General features: G+C 39.0%; 1 protein-coding gene across 10 annotated transcripts in view; it reads left to right on the top strand.

Annotated features, from left to right (window-relative positions):
* RALYL (RALY RNA binding protein like) overlaps positions 1–26,313 on the top strand; it is a 629,175-nt gene that overhangs the window by 270,193 nt on the left and 332,669 nt on the right. For all 10 annotated transcript variants that reach the window (XM_038392746.2, XM_043507667.1, XM_043507660.1 and 7 more), the window contains one exon: positions 10,539–10,817. In XM_038392746.2, coding sequence (XP_038248674.1) covers positions 10,562–10,817 — 256 coding nt within the window. In that variant the 5' untranslated portion in view covers positions 10,539–10,561. The remainder of the gene's footprint in view (positions 1–10,538; positions 10,818–26,313) is intronic.

Genomic DNA, 26,313 nt, shown 5'->3' with positions numbered 1-26,313 from the left:
TAAGCAAATTCTACCCCAATTATAGTTACTGGAAGTTTTGCCGTTGACTTCAGTGGGATGATATTGGTCTAATTAGATGCTCTGTAAACAGCTAATAGATAACTAAGCCATGAGCAATTAAAAAAACAAACAAACAGGTTCTTATAAGATACAAATTGTGATTTCAATGAAGCATTTAATGCTATGTCTTAGAAAATGTTAATTGAAGAATAAATTCAAATTGGCTTGGGTATGAACATTGTCACATAGACTAACAAGTAGCTGTAGGACATGATAAATGATAGCAATGGGGAATGACAAGTTATTGACTTGTGGGAGAGTTGTCTAGTGGGATCATCATTAGATCTGGTTTTATTTAATATCTTTAATTATTTGGAAGAGTTAAATTTGCATATGGTACTAAACTTAGGAGTTACAAACATCTTTGAGAACAGAGAAATCATTTAAAAGGTCTTTGAAAGTTAGAAATAAGAAAATAGAATGAGATTGAGCCTTGACCTATTCAAGCTAACATATATGAGGACAATTAACACTACATACAGATATTTAACTGAAGGGAAAGCAGTAATGTCAAAAGAGACCAAAAATTGGAACAGCAAATTTGACATGAATTTGCCATGTGGTATGACAACAAAAAAGCTAATGACATATTGGTTGCAATTTATAGAAGAAACAAGTTGCTAAAAAGGGAGAGATGTAGTTGTCCCTCCCCTCCCTCCCCCCCCGCCCACATCTATACTTTCTGGCATTCAGTTTTAAGCACCTAGTAACAAAGATTTGATTACACTGGAGGAAATTCAGAGAAATGCAACAAAAGTGATAAAGAGGATAGAAGGAATGATTGATGAGGAAGTATTAAAATAGCAAACTAGACATCATCTTCCTAAATGATAACTAAGAGGAGACAAGATAACTGGCTACAAATATAATGGCTGCCCCTACAAAAGTGCCTCATTTTCTCCCCAGCCCATGTGGCTAGGGAAAGAGGAGCCTGCTGATATCTGGGCCAAATGATATGTGGAGCAGGAGGGTACTTTCCCCTATCCTGCTGGCCCTTTGCAGCCCCATATTTCTGCTTGAAGTACTCTCTGGCCCTTAGGGGCTGACTCTTTCATTGTCCTCCTTCATTTTTTGGAGCGTTTAAATTATTTTAAAATAAATGTATTCACAGAAATAGCCCAGAATATTTTTCTGTGCGCTATGGCAAATCAGCATGTATGACATAAAACCCAGATTTATTAGAATGGATGTTTTTATTCATCTTATCCAGAGAATGATAAACTGCTTATCTCCTTGAGAAGAAAAGCAGCAGCAGCAGACCCAAGAAGTGCAATCTACTAAGTCTTTTAAACCCCTTCATTTTCTTCCAGGCTTGGAAAGAATTGATATATTTTTTACTGGTATGATACTCAGAACTGACAGCATGAAGGGAGCTTTGTCCGTGTTACAGACACAATGTGTCAAGCACTTCTTAAAAATAATTGAAAGAAAAAGCTGTAAAACCAAAACAAACAACCGGTACTAAAAAGGTCTGATCCAAAGATCATTGAACTCATTGGGAGGCTTTTCACTGACTTTAATAAGCATTATATCAGACCCAAAATGTTGTGACACTAAGGGTATGTCTGCACAGCAAAGAATAACCCGCAGCTGGCATTGTGCCAGCTGACTCAGGTTTGCAGGACCCAGGCTGCGGGGCTGTTTTATTGCTGGGTAGATTTCTGGGCTTGTGCTGGAGCGCAGGCTATGTGACCAACCCCATGTTTTTCTTCCCTGTGTAGACATACAGTTAGTGATTTAACAACAGGTGCCTTCTTCTCAGTAACTGATTACTCTTTATTTGCTTAGCATAGATACAGTAGCTTATTTTAAATGACCTTAAACCAAGAAGCAAGGCTTTCCCAAGCTACATATGACAGATTTTTTTTCTTTTTGTCCAAATAAATCTAAAATTCTTTCTTTCAGCAGGTGTATAAAATGTTATTTTGTTTTATCATTAACTAACTTTAGCTGAGATAAAACTATTTTAATGGCCAATTAAAGATAATTAACATGAACACTGAATTTTGCTCGTAAAATGTTACTGCCATTGTATGGTAAATCCATGTTATAGGACATTTCAGCCTAACAAAGGACACTTAAACTATTTAGATTGCAGTTTGAATCACTAAGAAATGTATGTTAACGTTGTCATTATTGACAGGTTTCAGAGTAGCAGCCTTATTAGTCTGTATTCACAAAAAGAAAAGGAGTACTTGTTGCACCTTAGAGACTAACAAATTTATTTGAGCATAAGCTTGTGTGAGCTACAGCTCACTTCATCGGATGCATTTGGTGGAAAATACAGAGGGGAGATTGATATACACACACAGAGAATATGAAACAATGGGTTTTATCATACACACTGTAAGGAGAAAAGGAGTACTTGTGGCATCTTAGAGACTAACAAATTTATTAGAGCATAAGCTTTCGTGAGCTACAGCTCACTTCATCGGATGCATTTGCTGGAAAAAATTTGTTTTTTCCACCAAATGCATCCGATGAAGTGAGCTGTAGCTCACGAAAGCTTATGCTCTAATAAATTTGTTAGTCTCTAAGGTGCCACAAGTACTCCTTTTCTTTTTGCGAATACAGACTAACACGGCTGCTACTCTGAAAACTGTAAGGAGAGTGATCACTTAAGATAAGCCATCACCAGCAGCGGGCGGGGGTGGGGGATGGAAGGAGGAAAACCTTTCATGGTGACAAGCAAGGTAGGCTATATCCAGCAGTTAACAAGAATATCTGAGGAACAGTGAGGGAGGGGAGGAAATAACATGGGGAAATAGTTTTACTTTGTGTAATGACTCATCCATTCCCAGTCTCTATTCAAGCCTAAGTTAATTGTATCCAGTTTGCAAATTAATTCCAATTCAGCAGTCTCTCGTTGGAGTCTGTTTTTAAGCTTTTTTGTTGAAGGATAGCCACCCTCAGGTCTGTAATTGAGTGACCGGAGAGATTGAAGTGTTCTCCAACTGGTTTTTGAATGTTATAATTCTTGACATCTGATTTGTGTCCATTTATTCTTTTACGTAGAGACTGTCCAGTTTGACCAATGTACATGGCAGAGGGGCATTGCTGGCACATGAAGGCATATATCACATTTGTAGATGCGCAGGTGAACGAGCCTCTGATAGTGTGACTGATGTGAATAGGCCCTATGATGGTGTCCCCTGAATAGATATGTGGATAGAGTTGGCTACGGGCTTTCTTGCAAGGATAGGTTCCTGGGTTAGTGGTTCTGTTGTGTGGTGTGTGGTTGCTGGTGAGTATTTGCTTCAGATTGGGGGGCTGTCTGTAAGCAAGGACTGGCCTGTCTCCCAAGATCTGTGAGAGTGATGGGTCGTCCTTCAGGATAGGTTGATAATGCGTTGGAGAGGTTTTAGTTGGGGGCTGAAGGTGATGGCTAGTGGCATTCTGTTATGTTCTTGTTTGGGCCTGTCCTGTAGTAGGTGACTTCTGGGTACTCTTCTGGCTCTGTCAATCTGTTTCTTCACTTCAGCAGGTGCGTATTCTAGTTGTAAGAATGCATGATAGAGATCTTGTAGTTGTTTGTCTCTGTCTGAGGGGTTGGAGCAAATGCAATTATATCGTAGAGCTTGGCTGTAGACAATGGATCATGTGGTATGATCTGGATGAAAGCTAGAGGCATGTAGGTAGGAATAGCGGTCAGTAGGTTTCCGATATAGGGTGGTGTTTATGTGATCATCGCGTATTAGCATCGTAGTGTCCAGGAAGTGGATCTCTTGTGTGGACTGGTCCAGGCTGAGGTTGATGGTGGGATGGAAATTGTTGAAATCCTGGTGGAATTCCTCAAGGGCTTCTTTTCCATGGGTCCAGATGATGAAGATGGCATCAATATAGCGCAAGTAGAGTAGGGGCATTAGGAGATGAGAGTTGAGGAAGCGTTGTTCTAAGTCAGCCATAAAAATGTTGGCATACTGTGGGGCCATGTGGGTACCCATAGCAGTGCTGCTGATTTGAAGATATACGTTGTCCCCAAATGTGAAATAGTTATGGGTGAGGACAAAGTCCCAAAGTTCAGCCACCAGGTTAGCCGTGACATTATCGGGGATACTGTTCCTGACGGCTTGTAGTCCATCTTTGTGTGGAATGTTGGTGTAGAGGGCTTCTACATCCATAGTGGCTAGGATAGTGTTTTTAGGAAGATCACCAATGGATTGTAGTTTCCTCAGGAAGTCAGTGGTGTCTCAAAGATACCTGGGAGTGCTGGTAGTGTAGGGCCTGAGGAGAGAGTCTACATAACCAGACAATCCTGCTGTCAGGGAGCCAATGCCTGAGATGATGGGGCGTCCAGGATTTCCAGGTTTATGGATCTTGTGTAGCAGATAGAATACCCCAGGTCAGGGTTCTAGGGGTGTGTCTGTGCGGATTTGTTCTTGTGCTTTTTCATGGAGTTTCTTGAGCAAATGCTGTAGTTTCTTTTGGTAACTCTCAGTGGGATCAGAGGCTAATGGCTTGTGGCAAGTGGTGTTGGAGAGCTGCCTAGTAGCCTCTTGTTCATATTCCGACCTATTCATGATGACGACAGCACCTTCTTTGTCAGCCTTTTTGATTATGATGTCAGAGTTGTTTCTGAGGGTGTGGATGGCATTGTGTTCTGCATGCCTGAGGTTATGGGGCAAGTGATGCTGCTTTTCCACAATTTCAGCTTGTGCACATCGGCGGAAGCACTCTATGTAGAAGTCCAGTCTGCTGTTTCGACCTATGATATAACCGCATTTGCTCCAATTGAAGAACACTTCAATCTCTCCGGTCACTCGATTATAGACCTGAGGGTGGCTATCCTTCAAGAAAAAATCTTCAAAAACAGACTCCAACGAGAGACTGCTGAATTGGAATTAATTTGCAAACTGGATACAATTAACTCAGGCTTGAATAGAGACTGGGAATGGATGAGTCATTACACAAAGTAAAACTATTTCCCCATGTTATTTCTCCCCACCTCCCACTGTTCCTCAGATATTCTTGTTAGCTGCTGGAAATAGCCTACCTTGCTTGTCACCATGAAAGGTTTTCCTCCTTTCCCCCCACCCTGCTGCTGGTGATGGCTTATCTTAAGTGATCACTCCTTACAGTGTGTATGATAAAACCCATTGTTTCATGTTCTCTGTGTGTGTATATCAATCTCCCCTCTGTTTTTTCCACCAAATGCATCCGATGACGTGAGCTGTAGCTCACGAAAGCTTATGCTCAAATAAATTTGTTAGTCTCTAAGGTGCCACAAGTACTCCTTTTCTTGTTGTCATTATTGTTACTGCTTAAATACACATCTTCAGACATTTAGAAAGGAGGGGAATTTCATATAGAATAAAAAGAACTAATACATGTTTTGCTACATGTTTTTGCTTTACAGTGATAAACATGTATTCTTAATATTTACAGACTCTTAACCTTTGTGACAATGGTCACATGCTATGAATCATGACAAAATATTGACCAACTATTAGCAAAATGCTAGTGTGGTCGTATTTATGGGACCATGAATTTCAGTCTTGAAAGCAGAATAGATTCTGGAGAATGTTCAGATAAAGATGTTGTCTGATCCTCATACTAATGATTTATGTTTGGAAAGTAAGAACATGTGGGGAAGGGCTACATTTTGCCCATTTAAGGATGGATAGGACAAGAGGTCACAAAAATGTTGTCTAATTCCCATGCTATGGAAACCCACACAAGTCGTAAAAAAGTAAATTTTCAGTGATTGTGTTTTTTAGTATTTTTAATATTGTGCAGTAGTCAAAGTTTTAATGAAATTGGCAACCAGAAATTATGTACATAGGTAATTTTATTCCTATGGTTTTTGTGCATTGAATAAGCCATGAAATGTCATGTCTGAAAAACCTGATGGCTTGAACCAAACAGGAAAGAGATGTTTGGAAAACTCACAAATCTTATTGACCACATCCCCTGTTTGAAGCCTGTTGGGATAGTCAGTTTGGTTTGCTGAGACTAGGTCCACACTTAAAGCACCACAGCAACACAGCTGCAGCATTGTAGCTGTGCAGCTGTAGTGCTTCAGTGTAGATGCACTACAGCAACGGGAAGGGTTCTCCCATTGCTGTAATTAATCCACCTCCTCAAGAGGCAGTAGCTAGGTTGATGGAAGAATTCTTCCATTGACCTAGCACTGTTTATATCAGGAGCTACATCTCTCAAGGGTGTGAATTTTTCATCCCATTTTAGGACCTGGTCCTTTAAAGACTTACTTATATACTTAATTTTGAACAGGTGAGTAGCTCATATGCTCAAGGTTAAGCATGTAAGTAAGTCTTTACAGGATTGGAGCCTATATTGTAATGTCTTTGGGACAAAGACAGTGGGTAAAATCCTGACCCCACTAAAAGCAATGGCAAACTTCCACTGATTTCAGTGGGGCCAGGGTTTCATTTGCCATGCAAACCTGTTATCCCTGTATAAATAATAGCATATATATACTATTCAAACATACTGTTCTAAAAACAAAGGAGGTTGCATTCATATCTACATAAAAATAAAATTCTGGTGGTCTTTTAGAAGCAAGGTTGAAAATTACTAAATTAGAGAGGGTTGTGATTTCAATATACCAAAGCATTAGTAATCTGCATGGTGAGGAATGATTTTAGTTCTTAAGTCAAGTAAGACAGTTTAGGGGTTTATTATTACTGGTGAAATTCTGAGTCAGTTTCAACATAACAAAACAAATCAATGCATTTCATAAAAAGTTGCATACTTATTGTGAAATACTTTTTTTGAATATATATCTCTTAGATACCAGATATAATTATAACCACAGCTGGTATGCACAGAAGATATTTGTAAAACTGATATGGTAAGAAATTAGCAAGATGATTGAGTTATATCTTATTAAAAGCTGCAAGGAAATTAGATCAATTCAAATACTATGTTAGGTTCCGCAATAATTGCAAAAAGTAAATGGTTTTATTTTTCCTTCAGTTGTCAGAGTTTACGCATATCATATTTACAATTCTGTACATAAGAATACAGATATGCTGAGTACAACTCAGTGTTCACAAATGGATATTGTTAGTAGGATGCAAAACTTATCGTAAGTTCTTTATCATTGTAATGGAGAATCCTGTGTGTCTTTGATTTTGTGAAATATGCACAGTTTTATTATACATAGCCCTGAAAGGCAATCCAATCTCAATTATACAACTGTTAATATTATTCTTACTCTTTGAATTTCAGTAACACATTTTCCTAACTGTTTGTTTGAATATGAGAGAACCCACCAGACAAACACTTTTCAACACAAAATCATATACTTTGCGATGCAAATTCTGGTTACAGGACAGAAAGATACAATGTCCTAATCAAACTCTATTTAAACTATTGCAGAGCAAAATTGGATGTAAAAATGAAAAAGAATTTTTTTTAATCAAATAACAAATGAATGCTCCAAAACTCCCATGTCAAATGGTGAAACAACATGGGGGAGTTAGAACATAATATATTTTTAATGGCTATAGCCATAATTTAACTTCTGTTTTCTTTTTAATTTTTATCCTTTTTACTGCCAGTTTATTATTTATTTACGTGATGGAAGTGCCTAGAGACCTCAACCCAGATCATACACCATTGTACTATGTGCTGTATAAACATAATGAGAAACAGGTCCTGCTCTGAAAAGCTTATAATCTAAACAGACAAAGTATGAAAGGGAAACCAGAGTCACAGAGAGATGAAGTGACTGTCCAAGTTCATACAGTAAATTAGGAGAGGAGGCAGGCAGTTACCCTATCCATTGGGCCATACTGCCTCCAAGTGGCTTTACTAAAACCATTGTAGTTAGTTACTGCAAACTTAATGGGGTTATCACAGATCTCTGATCCTACGTAGCCACCATTCCATACTACCACTCCAACTTGGATTGCTGGGTTTGGATACTGCAGTGTGGAGGGAAGGGTGGTTACTTTGATGCGAATCTTGCCATACAATGAAGCGGAGGCTTCTTTGGTGAAGGTTACTTCATTGGCTTTTGTAGGCTGAAAGTTGTGTGCTCTGCTTGTGTGCCTTCAGGCAAGATCCATTTGGAATTGATGTGGTTATAATAAATAATAGTCTTTTGTCTAATTATAAATTCTTTGAATGTTGTATTATTAAGTAAGTTTATTTCTGGTGAAAGTTGCCCGACTGATTGCCTATATTGTGTGTGTGTGTTCTTTTGATAAATCAAGTACTTGGTTTTCCTTGGCTTTGAAAGCTCAAGCTTACTAGAATGCCTCAACCATGATCGCACCAAGAAGGTAATTAAACTTTGAAACGATTTACCAAGGGTTGTGGTAGATTCTCCATGACTGGTAATTTTTAAATCAAGATTGGATGTTCTTCTAAAAGATATGCTCTAGGGATTATTTTGGAAGGGGGAGGGGAATTCTATGGCATCTGTAATGCAATATGTCAGACTAGATAATCACAATGGTCCCTTCTGGCCTTAGAATGGTCCCTTCTGGCCCTTGAAGCCAACATCTGGTACGTGGGACTGAATCAGTTTCTTCTAAGAGTGCCAAAAATAGTGCTAATCGTGGTAATGGTTCTTTTGTTGAGGACATTTTTGTGCCCTAGGAATTGTACTGAGTTCAATAACAATGGTTTCCTTTCTTCTAGCTCTTAATATATGGTTGCTATTGATTTAAAAAAATTATACTTGTGCTAATTACTGTCAGTCTTTAGGAGTCCAGAATGGAGAAACGAACAGTGCTTTAACTAAAAAGAAAAGGAGTACTTGTGGCACCTTAGAGATTAACAAATTTATTTGAACATAAGCTTTCGTGAGCTACACGAAAGCTTATGCTCACATAAATTTGTTAGTCTCTAAGGTGCCACAAATACTCCTTTTCTTTTTGAAAATACAGACTAACATGGCTGCTACTCTGAAACCAGTGCTTTAACTGTAAGCAGCTTTTAATTGGAGTACCTTCTCACATTATGCCTTGCTTGAGCTGCTACTGTGATATGATCTAAACTAAAATATGACTAAATTAAAACAGAGCAATAACAAAGTAGTTGTAAGAGATGGTATATACTTAATTACTATATGAATGACCTCATATTTATTAAAATTGTTGTTTAATGTATATGGATGTTTTTGACCATTTATTGCTTAGTGTAGCTGGAGAAATGCCAGCAGCCATATGGAATACTCATTCTACCTCCACTTAAGTGATAGCAGGTGTAAATGCAAGGAAAGGAAGCTTCAGGCATGTATGATTTGCATATTATACTTATTAGCTTCTTGGTTATGAAATATTATCAAAGTTAGGTGGATCTTATTTATAAGCATAGGGCTGCATGAGCACAGGAAGTTGCAGCTTCTGTTTTCATGGGAGTAGACAGAGCATGCAATATATTGATGCGGCCCCACCAAGCTATGTGATTTGTAAAAATAAGGGCATAAATCTACAATCTGAAGCCATATCTTTCCCTAGTGTAACTCTACTGATTCCAGTAACATTATACCAAGGCTGAATTTGGTTTATTGCCTCTTCAGGAAAAAAAACACTGTTTTTATTCCATAAAGATGGTCTATTTTCATACTTTGTCATTCTCGGTGAATTAGCCATTTGTACTTTCTCTGCATTTTTTTTTGTCCTGTGATATTTCTAAGGGGAGAAAATTGTTAGTTTCTAATAAAACATATTGATTATGGTAAGAAACTGTGTGAACTGTAAATAGCTTGCTCTGTGCTCCTCACAATGGTCAATGGTATTCAGTGGGGTATTTAATGGTGAATGGCTGACACTTACTAAACAAAGGCAAAAAGAAAAGGAGTACTTGTGGCACCTTAGAGACTCTAAGGTGCCACAAGTACTCCTTTTCTTTTTGCGAATACAGACTAACAGGGCTGCTACTCTGAAACCTAAACAAAGGCAGAGAAGTCTTTCATTGTTAGAGTTTCAGAGTAGCAGCCATGTTAGTCTGTATTCGCAAAAAGAAAAGGAGTACTTGTGGCACCTTAGAGACTAACAAATTTATTAGAGCATAAGCTTTCGTGAGCTACAGCTCACTTCATCGGATGAAAATGCATCCGATGAAGTGAGCTGTAGCTCACGAAAGCTTATGCTCTAATAAATTTGTTAGTCTCTAAGGTGCCACAAGTACTCCTTTTCTTATTGTTAGAGTTTGTTCTCTATCTAGCCTTAAATGTTCATTTCATTAACACAAGATAATGGTTCATTCTCTTTCTTTGCAGTTCTAGATAGTTAGGTATTTAACAAGTCAATACTGAATTTCAAAGCCCAAATCCACAATTGTTTGCAGTAGAGTCCACTGGTGATATATTTAAATCCATAAAAATGAAAGATTTAAAATTGACTTCTTGATAATATTTAAAAACTCACATGCCAGTTTTATTGCTACTCATTTTTTGAAAATAGAATACTGATGAATTTGGATTTAGCCTAAGTGAGTTATTATCACTGAGAAACTCTCTGAAGCCAGTGGTAACTGTGTTTTCTTTTTCTTCTTTGTTTAAGGGTTAAAGCTAAGCGAGCCAACCATGACCGGCAAAACACAGACCAGCAATGTCACCAATAAAAATGACCCTAAGTCAATCAACTCCAGAGTCTTCATTGGCAATCTGAACACAGCCATTGTCAAAAAAGGGGACATAGAGGCAATTTTTGCAAAGTACGGAAAAATAGTTGGCTGCTCAGTGCACAAAGGTTATGCATTTGTACAGTATATGAGTGAGAGGCATGCAAGGGCTGCAGTGGCAGGAGAGAATTCCAGGATCATTGCAGGACAACCACTCGGTAAGTGTTTATAGGCTATTTTTAATGGGAGAAATTGTTTGGTTATACTAATTTCTCTTCTCTTTTCCCCTGTTTATTAACTATCTTCGGTGCTGAATGTTGGTTTTGGTTGTTTCTTTGTTTGTTTCAGTCTTAGCTCTAGGAAACTGAACTGGGGAAAGTGTTTTTTAAATGTCGGCTAGGTTTAATAAAATGGCTGTTGAATGCTATTAAGTACTGTGTGGTTAAATACTTTTTTCTCAATATTTATAGTTGTTACATCCCAATTAATAACTAAATAATGAAAAAGGCCCCAATCTTGCCACAATTATGCACATGTTTAACTTGAAACACAGTCATCCTGTTGAAGTCCGTAGGATTATGCATGCAAGCAAAATTACACATGTTTTCAGGATCAGGCCCAAGTTCGTAAATATAACATGTTATACATTATTATAATTTGCAGAACAATGTGTGTATAGGGGACTCAGGGTGTGAGCTATTAAACACATATATAAGTGGACCAGTCGAATATCCTGTATCCAATCCAGTAGGTCCGGTGTATCTGCCTGGACAACCAATTCCTCCATAAGGTCCCTTTGAAATGATTTCCAGCTCACTCTCAACCCCCCCCCCCCCCCATGGATGGACAGCATAGTGGCTGTACACGCTTTTCCTGCAGCCAAGCCCCAAAACAATAGGTTTCACAGGTCAGAACTTAATGCTGCATGAAAGAAGGTGAGACTTCCTAGGGAAGCATGCCCTACAGAGCAGCTTTTCCGCAGCTGTCCCTCCCAACTTTCACATTGCTATGCCTCTTGAAATTGCCAGGAGCCCCACTCATGCATTATATCTGTGGGAGGTCTTCCTTTTTTCCAGGAACCAGGTTGGGAACATGCTGCACTGAACCCCAGGACCAGAATCATACCATCTGTGTATATTTGCTGCTTCTAGGCTGGCAACAGCCACACAGGATACATTTTGGGCTGTTAAAGATCAAGAAATGGTTTTGATATTTGACTTTCACAACTAAGTTTTCACACATGCACAGAAACTGCATTTATCAGACTGATTCTAAAGCTGTGCCCAGTTCATACTTCGGTAGCATATCAGATCTTAGATAGCAGAAGCAAGAGGATGAGCTATGTTAATTGTTTAAATGGTGCCAAGTCACGTGTCTAGAGAGATGTTATATTGAAAATTTAGGCACCTCATGCAGAGGTACGCAATTCCATATAGCATCAGTTGGTACTGCACTTGCTTATCTGGAATTAAAAAAAGAATTTGGCCCCTTTGAACTGAATCTAAACAGAAATAGATTTTTATTTGCTTGTGTTTTTACATATTCTTGTATAGAGTCTTGATATTTCTCATGGAAGCTGTTCTCCATCTGTCAAAGTTAACTGCTTTTTAGGTAAAATGCCTCTCAATAAAAATCACTTATAGCACACAGCCATGCAGTTTGTGAGAAGTCTGGGAAAACTGGATAATATGACAGGATATTTTGGTTAGAACATAGTTGTTTTGCTGAATCCACAGTGAGTATATCTAGGCTAGGAAAAATGTCAAGGTTAGCTACAGTGATTACTGGCTAACTTTGACTTAACTTTGCCTACTTTTACTTATGAAGTAAGCTTTGGCTCACGAAAGTTTATGCACAAATAAATCTGTTAGTCTCTAAGGTGCCACAAGTACTCCTTTTCATTTTGCATATATCCTTTGTACATTCCTGCTAATTTGGTGTGAAATCTCAGTGCTTCTTAGCTGTTAACACAAAACATAAGACATTTCTCTTAGCACTTGAAAGATGTTTTAAAAGCTATAAACTATTTTAAAAGAGTGACAATTAAATAACATCCAAGTAAATGAAACCACCAATGGCCTGATTCAGCAGAAATTATCTGTAGACTGCTGCAACACATAAACTTGGAGTAGTTGTAAAATACTGTGGAGAATGGTTAGTTGTCAGGATGACTAATTCATCACAAATTTCTTAAGCCTTTGCTGAATATTTGTAGAACTGACCTTTTATGCTACTACTATGCTGCTACAATATAGAGCAACTGGTTTGCAGCAACTTTATATGTAGTCTCCAAAAGAAGTAGGGGAAACAGCTGATATAAAATCCAATATGATTTTTTGTTTATTTTATATGAAAAAGATGAGAGAAAAGCAGAGAAGAAAGAGAATCAGATGGTTGTATGTAAATAAAGCATGACAAAAAGCCATGAGCTTGTAGCGAGCAGAAGTTTGTTGCCATGGGTGCTTAGCTACGAAACCTTTTTGGGCTACAGTGGGGTGGCAGCTTTAGAGTCTGGATCTTGAATCTGTAATATTTGTGCAGTACATAAGGAATGCAATCAGTGCATTGCATGCAGCTCCTTACCTATCTACCCATACACAGAGACTTTTTTTGAAATGGTACCTAGTCAATGGTTTAATATCACTGCCATCATTGCTGCTTCTGTTTTTTGTCTGTTTCTGGTAATGTCCCTTCTGTGCTGGGCACTCTCATAAGAAGGTAAGTTTCCTGTGCTGAAGAGAGCACAGTCTGGAAGATGGACAAAGAGCAGGTGAAAGGGATGTAGAAAAAATATATTGGTCAAGCTCCATTCTATATAATAAAATGTATTAATAGCATGATGTTTTTTTTAGATTGTAGATAATTTCAGTCATCACAATTTAACCATAATTTGAGAGTTAATTTCTTGTATGTGTCATTAGAAGTGGGACTCTTGGAGCCATTTGAATATGGAGGCAGTAGTAGCCTTGAGTACCATGTCAGGGAAGACATCCATGAATAGGAGGTGCCATAGGTTATAGGAATGGAAAGGACCTTCTGAGTCATTGAGTCCAGCTTCTTGCAATAGCTTCTTCCAATCACTTAATCATGTTCCTCAAAATGCAAGATTGTGCGGAAATGTTTATGGGGCAAGTGGATAAGCAGAGCAACAAGGCTGACATCATTGGTGGACTGGAGGGGACAGGAACAGGGTGGGAATGTAAGATATGAGTTTGGCTAAGATATGAGTTTGAGCAGGGCAAAGATATGTATGGTTTTCTAGGCCATCACATGAAGCTTAAATTTGATATGATAGAGAAAGTGGAATTTGGGGGGACAATATTTTTCATTGACTGGAGGGAAGAAAATTGGTGGCAAAGAGAGTGTTTCAATAATCAAGATTAGAGATAGTGGCTGAAATGAAATTACTAGCAGGGTGGAAAGAAACACATACTACCCAGAAATCTTTACAGGAAGAAGCATAGGATTTGAATTCAGAAGAGGAGGATCCACCCAAAAGGATGCTGTATAAGCATCCAGAACCGTAGCAGGAGAAAAAGGAGATGTCATCAGGAAAGCCAAGGTGGATAAGATGGGAAGAAAAATGATTCATTGATGTATAGATTCCAAGGCCAGAAGGGATCATTGTGGCCATCTAGTCTGGCCACCTATATAACACAGGCCATAGAACTTCCCAGTATAATTCATAGAGCATATTTTATATAAAAACATCCAATCTCAGTTTAAAAATTTGCAGTGATGGAGAATCCACCATAAGTCTTGTTAAATTGTTCCAATGGTTAATTACCCTCACTGTCAAAAATGGTACAACTTATTTCCAATCTGAATTTGTCTAGCTTCAATTTCTAGCCACTGGATCATGTTATACCTTTTGTCTGCTAGATTGAAGTCCTGTTATTAAATATTTGTTCTCCATGTAGATACTTATAGCCTGCAAACAAGTCACCCCTTAGCCTTCTTTTTGTGAAGCTAAAAAGATTGAGCTCCTTGAGTCTGTCACTATAAGGGAGGGTTTCTAATCATTCTTGTGACTCTTTTCTGAACCGTCTCTAATTTATCAACATTTTTCTTGAATTGTGGGCACCAGAACTGACCAGAGTATTCCAGCAGCAGTCGCACCAATGCCAAATATAAAAAATAACCTCTCTACTCCTATTCAAGATTCCCCTATTTTGCATCCCAGGATCACAGTAGCTCTTTTGGCCACAGCATCATATTTGGAGCTCATGGTCAGCTGATTATTCACCACAACCACAAAATCTTTTTCAGAGTCTCTGAGTCCCAGGATAGCCCCCCATCCTACAACTATGGCTTTCTTTTTAGATGTATACATTTACATTTAGACATATTAAAATACACATTGTTTGCTTGTACCGATTTTACCAAGCAATCCACATCACTCTAAATCAGTGACCTGTCCTCTTCATTCATTATGAAGTGGGGAGGAAACTCCAGCTATTAGAAAGAGACAGGTATTAGTAATGGACAATTCAATCATTAGAAACATAGATAGCTGGGTTTGCGATGACCAGGAGAACTGCATGGTAATTTGCCTGCCTGGTACCAAGGTTGCGGATCTCTCGAGACATCTAGATAGACTTATGTGCAGTTCTGGGGAGGAGCCAGTGGTTGTGGTTGTGGTACATGTAGGTACCAATGACTAAGAAAGGATAGGAGAGAGGTCCTGGAGGCCAAATTTAGGCTGCTAGGTAAGAGATTGAAGTCCAGGACCTCCATGGTAGCATTCTCTGAGATGCTTCCAGTTCCACATGCAGGGCCAGTTAGTCAGACTTAAGAGCAGAGTCGCAGTGCATGGATGAGATGATGGCGTAGGGAGGAGGGGTTTAGATTTATTAGGAACTGGGAAACTTTTGGGAAAGGGGGAGCCTATACAGGAAAGATGGGCTCCACCTAAACCTAAATGGAACCAGATCGCTGGCACTTAACATTAAAAAGGTTTTAGAGCAGTTTTTAAACAAAGGGCTGGGGGAAAGCGACATTGTGATGTGATGGGGTGCTGTATGGACAGACATCCCTTGGGGAGGATCTATTAATAGAGAATCTCTATGTCCTAATGAAGATGAGAGGATTGAAAAGGCTAAAATACAGGCAGAGTCTGATCAGAAACAATCAAATAAAAAAAAGTCCCATTCAATTACATCGTGTAATGGCACACAGCTAAAAGGAGACAAGTTTTTTAAGTGTTTATATACCAATGCTAGAAGTCTAAATAATAAAATGGGTGAACTAGAGTACCTCATATTAAATGAGGATATTAATATCATAGGCATCACAGAAACTTGGTGGAATGAGGATAATCAATGGGATACAGTAATACCAGGGTACAAAATATATCGGAAGGACGGAACAGGTCGGCCTGATGGGGGAGTGGCATTATATGTGAAAAGAAAGCATAGAATCAAAGGAAGTAAAAATCATAAGTAAATCAAACTGTACCATAGAATCTCTCTGGATAGAAATTCCATGCTCTAATAATAAGAATATAGCAGTAGGGATATATTACTCAATTCTACTCTCATTTACAGCAGCATAATTTAAATCAATGGCATTACTGGAACTACATTAATGTAATTGAGATCAGAGTATGGACCTTTAACTTTACAAGCAGGTATGAGGTGTTTACATAATTATCTGAAAATATTTAAGAAATATGAGAGTTATTAATGGTGTTACCATGTTATTTATGTATGTGTGTTGTGGGAGCACCTAGAGACTCCAACTGAGATCAGGGTCTCAGTGCTTTAGGCACCTGTAAAAGTGCATAGTAAGAGACAGTCACTGATCCAAAGAGCTTACAGTCTAAATAAATGAGAGAGAACAGTAGGAGAACAGAAGTGTTATCACTGCCATCAAGTTTCAGTACAGATTCTTTGAAATGCTATTCTGATATTTCGCAGGAAGGACCAGCTCTACTGTACAGACAAAATAGGCCATAGGACAGCAAAATACCAGGTATAGCAATATGTTTTTGTGGTGCTTAATGTGTGTATAACTGTAGGCTGGGAATACAGGAAGTGTCCCAATTTGCCTAGGGCAAAAACTCAAAAGCCAGTAAACATAGCATAAACAAAGCCAAAGACCCCCACACTACCAGAGCATCTCAGCTCCATTTTTGTCCATCGAGTTGCATTTTTGGGTCAGAGTGTACTCATCTCTTTGGCATTTAGAACAGGAAGAGTTTGGAAAGGCACTGTATTGCAACAAGTGCTATCTCTCTCCCTTCGATGTGCTTCGCAGAAGGGCTAGGGACAATCATACATCCTTGGGACAGCACAGGAGCTCCTCCATTTGCTCCACAGGGAATGTGAAGGAGTTGGAGCATGTACCTGACCCTCCTCCATGCCATCACGCAGAGGGGGTGGGCTCAAGAATGAGGAGTACGCTGCCCTGACATGCGAGCTCTCCCTATGTGCTAGAGCAGTGGTTCTCAACTTATTTATCATTGTGGGTCGCTTACGTGTTATGTGGGCTGCACCAAAACTACCTGAGGATGTCACATGGGGCACAGCTGTGTGCTGATTCCAATTCTTTCCATAATTCTTTCTCCCACACTTGCACACCCATGCAAAGGTGGAGGCAATCTGTTCCTCTGTCTTTTAACTCGTGATATATTCATCCCAGTGCAGAGGGCCAGTGCAAAGCCTGCTACCTCATGTAAAGGCCACTTCAGCCCCACGATCAGGTCTTAAATGGGGTATGTGAAGGGGTAAATTTCCTTTTTAAGGCAGATAGAGTTATCATGGCAGTTCCTACATCTTAGTGTATTTTGGGGGCAATGGGAGGAGGTTTGAATGATAAAGTCTAATTTTTCACTGCATCACCTTATTCCTACACTGATGTAACTCTGCCAGCAGTTACTCCTGATTTACAAGATTAGACTCAGAGAACACCTCCTTATTGATATGGAGAGAAAAAATGTCACATACATGACCGGGCTTGGCAGAGTTCAGATTTTATAGTTTTGAGAGATAATATCTATATTAATGTTCAAGCTTTTTTATTGATTTAAATTTTCACAGTGGCAGGAAATTGGGGGTGGGGAGGTCTCAGACAACTATGTAATGACAGTCAATGTGGAGATTCAAAAAGCTTGATAAGTGTTAACACACATTTTTAACATCATGTCAAAATATACAAGGTAAATATCCTTAAATCAACAAATCATACCTGTTTTTTACTATTAGTCCATTTGTAACAAGCCATATTCAAAAATCTAAATCACTGCATTTGGAATCCTTAAGTTCTCAACCAGCATTTTTCTTTCTTTGCCTATCTGTACATTTTCATTTTTGCTGGAAATATATATTTTTGTTGATTTGTGTGCATACAGTGAAATCAGTGTTTACCAACGTTTCCCAATAAATTTCTAATCATTTCCCAGCTTATATATGACTAAAATAATGTTTTTCAAATGTCTTTGTGAACATTTATTACTGGATGCTACAACAAAAAAATTGCTAAGATATATGATACAAAAAGCTTATATTTGTTAAGAGTAAGAACTACAGCTTCTTTGGTTGATTTCCTCTTTAACTAATAAATTAGTTCCATTATGGCTTCAATCCTGTTTCATTTCTGTAAGTATTATTCACATGCATCTGCCTTTAGGTCCAAATTAGATGCAGTCTCTGAGTACCTAGTGAGCACAGACTGACATATAGCCTCAGGTAAGGTGGTGGTTACAGATAATTATTTTGGACAACACACTGTATTGCACACCCTCTTCAGAAGTACAGAAGCCCTTCAGGGGCTTTCTAAATTATGGCAACACAGTAGAAAACATCCAAAGAGTAGAGCAGATAATAAAGAGTACCTTTAGAGAGCCTTTGACATACACCTTTGTGTAAATTGAATTGATGTGACAATAGAACTGTTTATCCGTTCTCTTCTTGTGTCTCTGCACAAAATGGATCTTTGATATCTTGTGTTTTTTTAATACCTCACAAAAGTGAGAGACTCTTAACCATACTCCTAGAGCCAGTAATCTTCCAAGTGAATCAATTATTTACTGCTGCCTGTGTAATGTCACAAGTGTTTATAAAAGTTACTTCTCCACTTCTGCAGCAGAGACATTAACTCTCCTTTATGCAAAATGGGTTGCATGCCCTTAGAAACTTAAAGGTAAGTAATGCAATGGATAAAGCTTTTTTTTTTTTAAATCAGAAAGGCATTTAGCTCAGTGGTAGACTCAGAAAGGAAATCCAGAACTGAATTACTGGTCAATCAATGTCCTACCTTTGTTCTCAGTCCTGCAACTGATAGCATGTTAACGAAGCAGTTTGCATGTGCACTATCAAATTCAGAACCAGAGCTTATGATCCTACTGTGGTCCTGATCCTCCAGCTCTAACCCATCTATCTCCCATTTAATTCAATAATAGTTTGCAGGTGTACAAGATTGGACCTCAGTTAGGAAATCTGCATGATCATGTTATAAATACTGGTAGTAACTTGGGAGAAAGGCAGTAACTAGAAGATATTTTCTCACATTTTGGTTCAGTTTAAATCAGTGATGCCTTTTTTTTTTGTTTGGACCCATGATAAAATCAGTCTAAACTATGGAGAGTGACAGCCTCAGTGAAACCTCAGAGATTGCTTGTGTCTAATGAATATCTGGGAACATTTTAGAATTTCAATATATATTTTAATGAGGCATTTTAATAAACTATCTAATTTCCACATATTCCAGCACAGGTTCCTACCTCCATTCGTGGGGGGGGGGAGAATCGCTGAACATCACCCCCAGCCCCCGGCCAAATAGCCTTTTAAAGCTGCAAGTCAGCATCAGCAGAGTTCAACTGCTAAGTAAAACTGTCAATGCTTAAGAGCCTGAAACACCAGAATTGTCCATAGCTTGCTGTATCACATAAACCACAAGAACTGTAAGATGTCAAGGATATTGACTCATTGTGTGAATAGCTACTTTGTTGAAAATTTCCTGAATCAAGCCCAATTTGTTGTTGTTGCTAGTATTAGCAGTTATCTAGCAACTGTCTTACAGAAACTTTATTTGATACAGTATGCATTCTGTCTCTCTCTCTTTCTCTCAAAATACCAATACAGAAACTTGGAAACCCACATGATCTTTTTAAAAAGAAAAACAGAAACAGGATTTACCTTACTGCCTTCTACAGCTCCATGTGTGTTTTCTATTTGATGGTCTTTATCCCCTGAAAGGAGAGTATCCAATACAACTGCAAATTTCATACAAATTGCATCTCAAAACACTGTAATTATTGAATAGTTTAAAGAGTTAAATAACATCATAGCAGAAGAGAAATTAAAAAGTATAGGGAAGGATCAAAATATATTTCTAGAAATGGTTATTGGTTTGTCTTTGTTTTTAAATGTCATGTGTTTTATACTGTTGCCATCACCATAGTAGCTAGGTGCCTTCCATGTAAAATCAATAGCAAAGTCCTTAGTGGACTTCAAGGAGTCTCTGGAATGTCTTCCTCTTTTAGGACAAAGTTCTGTTTGGATTAGAGGTGCTATTTTTTTTATTTTGAACCTTAATTTTAGGGTTTATTTTCCCCCCCGCCCCTTTTTTTTGGTTGGCAGGATTTGGGAGGAAGAAGTGGGTAAGGTGTCAGTGTTGTGAGCTGATACCCCTGAACTGACACATCATTCTTATGTAGAAAGGCTTTTTTGAAGAGAAAGTAATGTAGTTATAAAAAAGTGAATGGTGGAGAGTTGATGAAGTAGAGGGACACAGGAAACTGTTCCGGATGGGAGCTGTAGCGGCAAAGATTCTCCCACTAACAGGCGTGAACATGTGTGAGCTGATAGGCAGAACCTGATGAGAGGGGAATGCCATCAGAGGCTGTAACCTTTCAAGGCCTTAGAATTCAATAGACGGAGGCAATTTTGTTTGTTCATGTTTTTTAAAGCTTTAGTTGTCTTGCTTTAAATTTCAGTCAAGGGGTCTGTTCTATGTTTCAAGGAGCAGCACTTTTGGCACTCAAAATATAGAAGAAATAAATGTTCTTACACTTGAGTTGTATTATATAGAATGTTACTTTTCCTGATCATAAAGCTTAGCAAGTGAGGAATTGGACTGAAGGAAGCAGGCTCATTGTATTCCAAAATCAGTAACTCTTGGCTGAAGGAATTACAATGTAGTTTGGGGAAAAATACTTATGGAAAGTGAAACTTTCTCTGAAATGAAAAATGTACAATTTTGGTATATTTTCTGCATAAAACAATGGTTATGGGTTTTCTGTTTTGGGAATTCAACATGTCTTTTAATAGAAAATAGGGAGATTGGAATGGATTCAGCAGTAATGGAAGTCCCCCTCTCTCCCAAAATCTTTAAGTATAATTTGGACACATCATTTTACACCAGTTGAGGATCTGGCCCATAAAATTAACATAGTAAAGAGAGCTCATTAGATAGTGATGAACTACAATAATTTAGTAGGGTGAGACTTGAAAACATATTTAGCAAGAATATAGCAAGGACTGTGATTGTCTTTAGAGTGCAAATGTTGAGGACTTTTTGTGCCTTTAGCTCCTTCCCTCTCCTGCACACCTTTTAGGGATCAGGGATGATGTGGTTCTTTGGAGTTTATGTGGTGTTTTAAAATCTGTGGGCCTGATTCTTCTCTCACACTGGTTTAAGTCAGGAGTAAATTCATTGATGTCTCATAGACTCATAGATATTAAGGTCAGAAAGGACAATTATGATCATCTAGTCTGACCTCCTGCACAATGCAGGCCACAGAATCTCACCCACCCACTCCTGCAATAAACCTCTGACCTATGTCTGAGCTACTGAAGTCCTCAAATCATGGTTTAAAGACTTCAAGGTGCAGAGAATCCTCCAGCAAGTGACCCGTGCCCCATGCTGCAGAGGAAGGTGAAAACCCCCCAGGGCCTCTTCCAATCTGCCCTGGAGAAAAATTCCTTCCTGACCCCAAATATGGTGATCAGCTGAACCCTGAGCATATGGGCAAGATTCACCAGCCAGATCCCAGGAAAGAATTACCTGTAGTAACGCAGATCCCACCCCATCTAACATCCCATCGCAGGCCATTGGGCCTATTTACCATGAATAGTTAAAGATCAATTAATTGCCAAAATCATGTTATCCCATCATACCATCTCCTCCATAAACTTATCGAATTTAATCTTGACACCGCATAGGTCTTTTCCCCCACTGCTTCCCTTGGAAGGCTATTCCAGAACTTCACTCCTCTGATGGTTAGAAACCTTCGTCTAATTTCAAGTCTAAACTTCCCGATGGCCAGTTTATATCCATTTGTTCTTGTGTCCACATTGGTACTGAGCTTAAATAATTCCTCTCCCTTTTCGGTATTTATCCCTCTGATATATTTATAGAGAGCAATCATATCTCCCCTCAACCTTCTTTTGGTTAGGCTAAACAAGCCAAGCTCCTTGAGTCTCCTTTCATAAGACAAGTTTTCCATTCCTTGGATCATCCTAATAGCCTTTCTCTGTACCTGTTCCAATTTGAATTCATCCTTCTTAAACATGGGAGACCAGAATTGCACACAGTATTCCAGATGAGGTCTCACCAGTGCCTTGTATAACGGTATTAACACCTCCTTATCTCTACTGGAAATAGATGCGTCCCAAGACCGCATTAGCTTTTTTCACGGCCATATCACATTGGCAGCTCATAGTCATTCTGTGGTCAACCAATACTCCAAGATCCTTCTCCTCCTCCGTTACTTCTAATTGATGCATTCCCAGCTTTTAACTAAAATTCTTGTTATTAATCCCTAAATGCATAACCTTACACTTCTCACTATTAAATTTCATCCTATTACTATTACGCCAGTTCACAAGGTCATCCAGATCCTCCTGTATGGTATCCTGGTCCTTCTCTAAATTGGCAATACCTCCCAGCTTTGTATCATCCGCAAACTTTATTAGCATACTCACACTTTTTGTGCCAAGGTCAGTAATAAAAAGATTAAATAAGATTGGTCCCAAAACTGATCCCTGAGGAACTCCATTGGTAACATCCCTCCAGTCTGACAGTTCACCTTTCAGTATGACCCGCTGTAGTTCTTTTAACCAATTCCTTATCCACCTTTCAATTTTCATATTGATCCCCATCTTTTCCAATTTAACTAATAATTCCCCATGTGGCACCATATCAAACGCCTTACTGAAATCTAGGTAAATTAGATCCACTGTGTTTCCTTTGTCTAAAAAATCTGTTATTTTCTCAAAGAAGGAGATCAGGTTGGTTTGGCACGATCTACCTTTTGTAAAACCATGTTGTATTTTGTCCCATTTACCATTGACCTCAATGTCCTTAACTACTTTCTCCTTCAAAATTTTTTCCAAGACCTTGCATACTACTGATGTCAAAGTAACAGGCCTGTAGTTACCCGGATCACTTTTTTTTCCCTTTTTTAAAAATAGGAACTATGTTAGCAATTCTCCAATCATACGGTACAACCCCTGACTTTACAGATTTCAGAGTAGCAGCTGTGTTAGTCTGTATTCGCAAAAAGAAAAGGAGTACTTGTGGCACCTTAGAAACTAACAAATTTATTTGAGCATAAGCTTTTGTGAGCTGAGCTGTAGCTCACGGAAGCTTATGCTCAAATAAATTTGTTAGTCTCTAAGGTGCCTCAAGTACTCCTTTTCTTTTTGAGTTTACAGATTCATTAAAAATTGTTGCTAATGGGCTTGCAATTTCATGTGTCAATTCCTTTAATATTATTGGATGAAGATTATCTGGGCCCCCCAATTTAGTTCCATTAAGCTGTTCGAGTTTCGCTTCTACCTCAGATATGGTAATATCTACCTCCATATCCTCATTCTTATATGTCATGCCATTATCCCTAAGATCCTCATTAGCCTTATTAAAGACTGAGGCAAAGTATTTGTTTAGATATTAGGCCATGCCTAGATTATCCTTAACCTCCACTCCATCCTCAGTGTTTAGCAGTCCCACTTCTACTTTCTTTGTTTTCTTCTTATTTATATGGCTATACAACCTTTTACTATTGGTTTTAATTCCCTTTGCAAGGTCCAACTCTACTTGACTTTTAGCCTTTCTCACTTTATCCCTACATGTTCTGGCCTCAATAAGGTAGCTTTCCTTGCTGATCCCTCCGATCTTCCACTCCCTGTAAGCTTTCTGCTTTTTCTTAATCACCTCTCTGAGGTGCTTTCTCATCCAGCTTGGTTTACAACTCCTGCCTATGAATTTTTTCCCCTTTCTTGGGATGCAGGCTTCCGATAGCTTCTGCAGCTTTGATTTAAAGTAATCCCAGGCCTCCTCTACCTTTAGATCCATAAATTCTTCAGTCCAATCCACTTCCCTAACTAATTTCCTTAATTTTTGAAAGTCAGCCCTTTTGAAATAAAAAATCCTAGTCGCAGATTTATTTTTATTTATCCTTCCCTTCAGTTTGAACTGAATTAGCTCGTGGTCACTTGAACCAAGGTTGTCCCCTACCACCATTTCTTCTATGAGGTCCTCACTACTCACCAAAACCAAATCTAAAATGGTATCCCCTCTAGTCAGTTCAGCAACTACTTGATGAAGGAATCCATCAGCTATCGCATCTAGGAAAATCTGAGACCTATTATTATTACTATCACTCGTCCTCCAGTCTATATCTCGGAAGTTAAAGTCTCCCATGATCACTCAGTTTCCATTAGCATTTACTTCATTAAAAACATTAAAGAGGGCTCTATCCATATCCAAATTAGATCCCCGTGGTTTATAGCACACCCCAAGCACTATCACAGGGGAGGCTCTAGTAGTTTCCTTCCCCAATGTGATTTTTGCCCAGACGCACTCTGTCTTATCCATTCCATCGCTTCTTATTTCTTTACATTCTACCTCATCATTGATATACAATGCTACTCCACCTTTATCTTTATTTCTGTCTTTTCTAAACAGCACATACCCTTCAATAGCTGTAGTCCAGTCATGACTTCTATTCCACCATATTTCTGTTATCCCTATAATATCTGGTTTCGCTTCCTGCACCAGTAGCTCTAGTTCCTCCATTTTGTTACCTAGGCTCCTCGCATTGGTGTACAAACATCTTAATTTTTGCTGTTTGGCTTCGCTCACATTCTTTACCCAATTAGGCACGGTCATTCTACAGCCAGTATGACCTATTAGATTGGTATCCACACTGCCCTTCCTTCTTATGTCCATTCTTATGTCCATGGAATTAAAATCATGTAAAATAGGTATGAGAGCAGAATCAGGTCTTCTGTTTGAGGAGAAAGGGTACCAGGATGTTGAACTTCTGATGTATATTTAAAGAGACTTTTCAAAGCATTTATGGAGTTTTGTGCTATATTTTTCTGACTCTCTTATTTCTGGAGTTGTTCCAATAGCCCATGAAACTAATTTATAGTATTGGAGGTAAAGAGCCACAAACAGACTATAAGGTGGAGAGAAAACTGGCTAGATCATCGGGCTCAATGGATAGTGATCAATGGCTCCATGTCTAGTTGGCAACCGATATCAATCAGAGTGCCCCAAGGGTTGGTCCTGGGGCTGATTTTGTTCAATATCATAGAATCATAGAATACCAGGGTTGTAAGGGACCTCAGGAGGTCATCTAGTCCAACCCCCTACTCAAAGGATGACCATTCCACAATTTTTACCCCAGATCCCAAATGGCCCCCTCAAGGATTGAACTCACAACTCTGGGTTTAGCAGGCCAATGCTCAAACCACTGAGCTATCCCTCCCCCCAATATCTTCATTAATGATCTGGAGGATGGTGTGGATTTCACCCTCAGCAAGTTTGCAGATGACACTAAACTGGGAGGACTGGTAGATACCCTGGAGGGTAGGGATAGGATATAGAGGGACCTAGACAAATTAGAGGATTGGGCCAAAAGAAATCTGATGAGGTTCAACAAGGATAAGTACAGAGTCTTGCACTTAGGACGGAAGAATCCCATGCACCGCTACAGACTAGGGACCGACTGGTGAGGCAGCAGTTCTGCAGAAAAGGACTTAGGGGTTTCAGTGGATGAGAAGCTGGATATGAGTCAACAGTGTGCCCTTGTTGCCAAGAAGGCTAACAGCATTTTGGGCTATATAAGTAGGGGCATTGCCAGCAGATTGAGAGATGCGATCATTCTCCTCTATTTGACATTGATGAGACCTCATCTGGAATATTGTGTCCAGTTTTGGGCCCCACACTACAAGAAGGATGTGGAAAAATTGGAAAGCATCCAGCGGAGGGCAACAAAAATAATTAGGTGATTGTAACACATGACTTATGAGGAGAGGCTGAGGGAACTGGGATTGTTTAGTCTGCAGAAGAGAAGAATGAGGGGGGATTTGATAGCCGCTTTCAACTACCTGAAAGGGGGTTCCAAAGACGATGAATCTAGACTGTTCTCAGTGATAGCAGATGACAGAACAAGGAGTAATGGTCTCAAGTTGCAGTGGGGGAGGTTTAGGTTGGATATTAGGAAAAACTTTTTCACTAGGGGGGTGGTGAAGCACTGGAATGCGTTACCTAAGGAGGTGGTGGAATTTCCTTCCTTTGAGGTTTTTAAGGTCAGGCTTGACAAAGTCCTGGCTGGGATGATTTAGTTGGGGATTGATCCTGCTTTGAGCAGGGGGTTGGACTAGATGACCTCCTGAGGTTCCTTCCAACCCTGATATTCTATTATTCTATTAAATGAAGCCAACAATCAAAGGGTCTATTCCAGAGCTATGCAAGGTAATG

The sequence above is a fragment of the Dermochelys coriacea genome, chromosome 2, assembly GCF_009764565.3.
Source record: "Dermochelys coriacea isolate rDerCor1 chromosome 2, rDerCor1.pri.v4, whole genome shotgun sequence".
In the NCBI taxonomy this organism is placed as follows: domain Eukaryota; kingdom Metazoa; phylum Chordata; order Testudines; family Dermochelyidae; genus Dermochelys; species Dermochelys coriacea.
The sequence above is the reverse complement of the archived record's forward strand: the minus strand, read 5'-3'. Positions and strand labels throughout refer to the sequence as shown.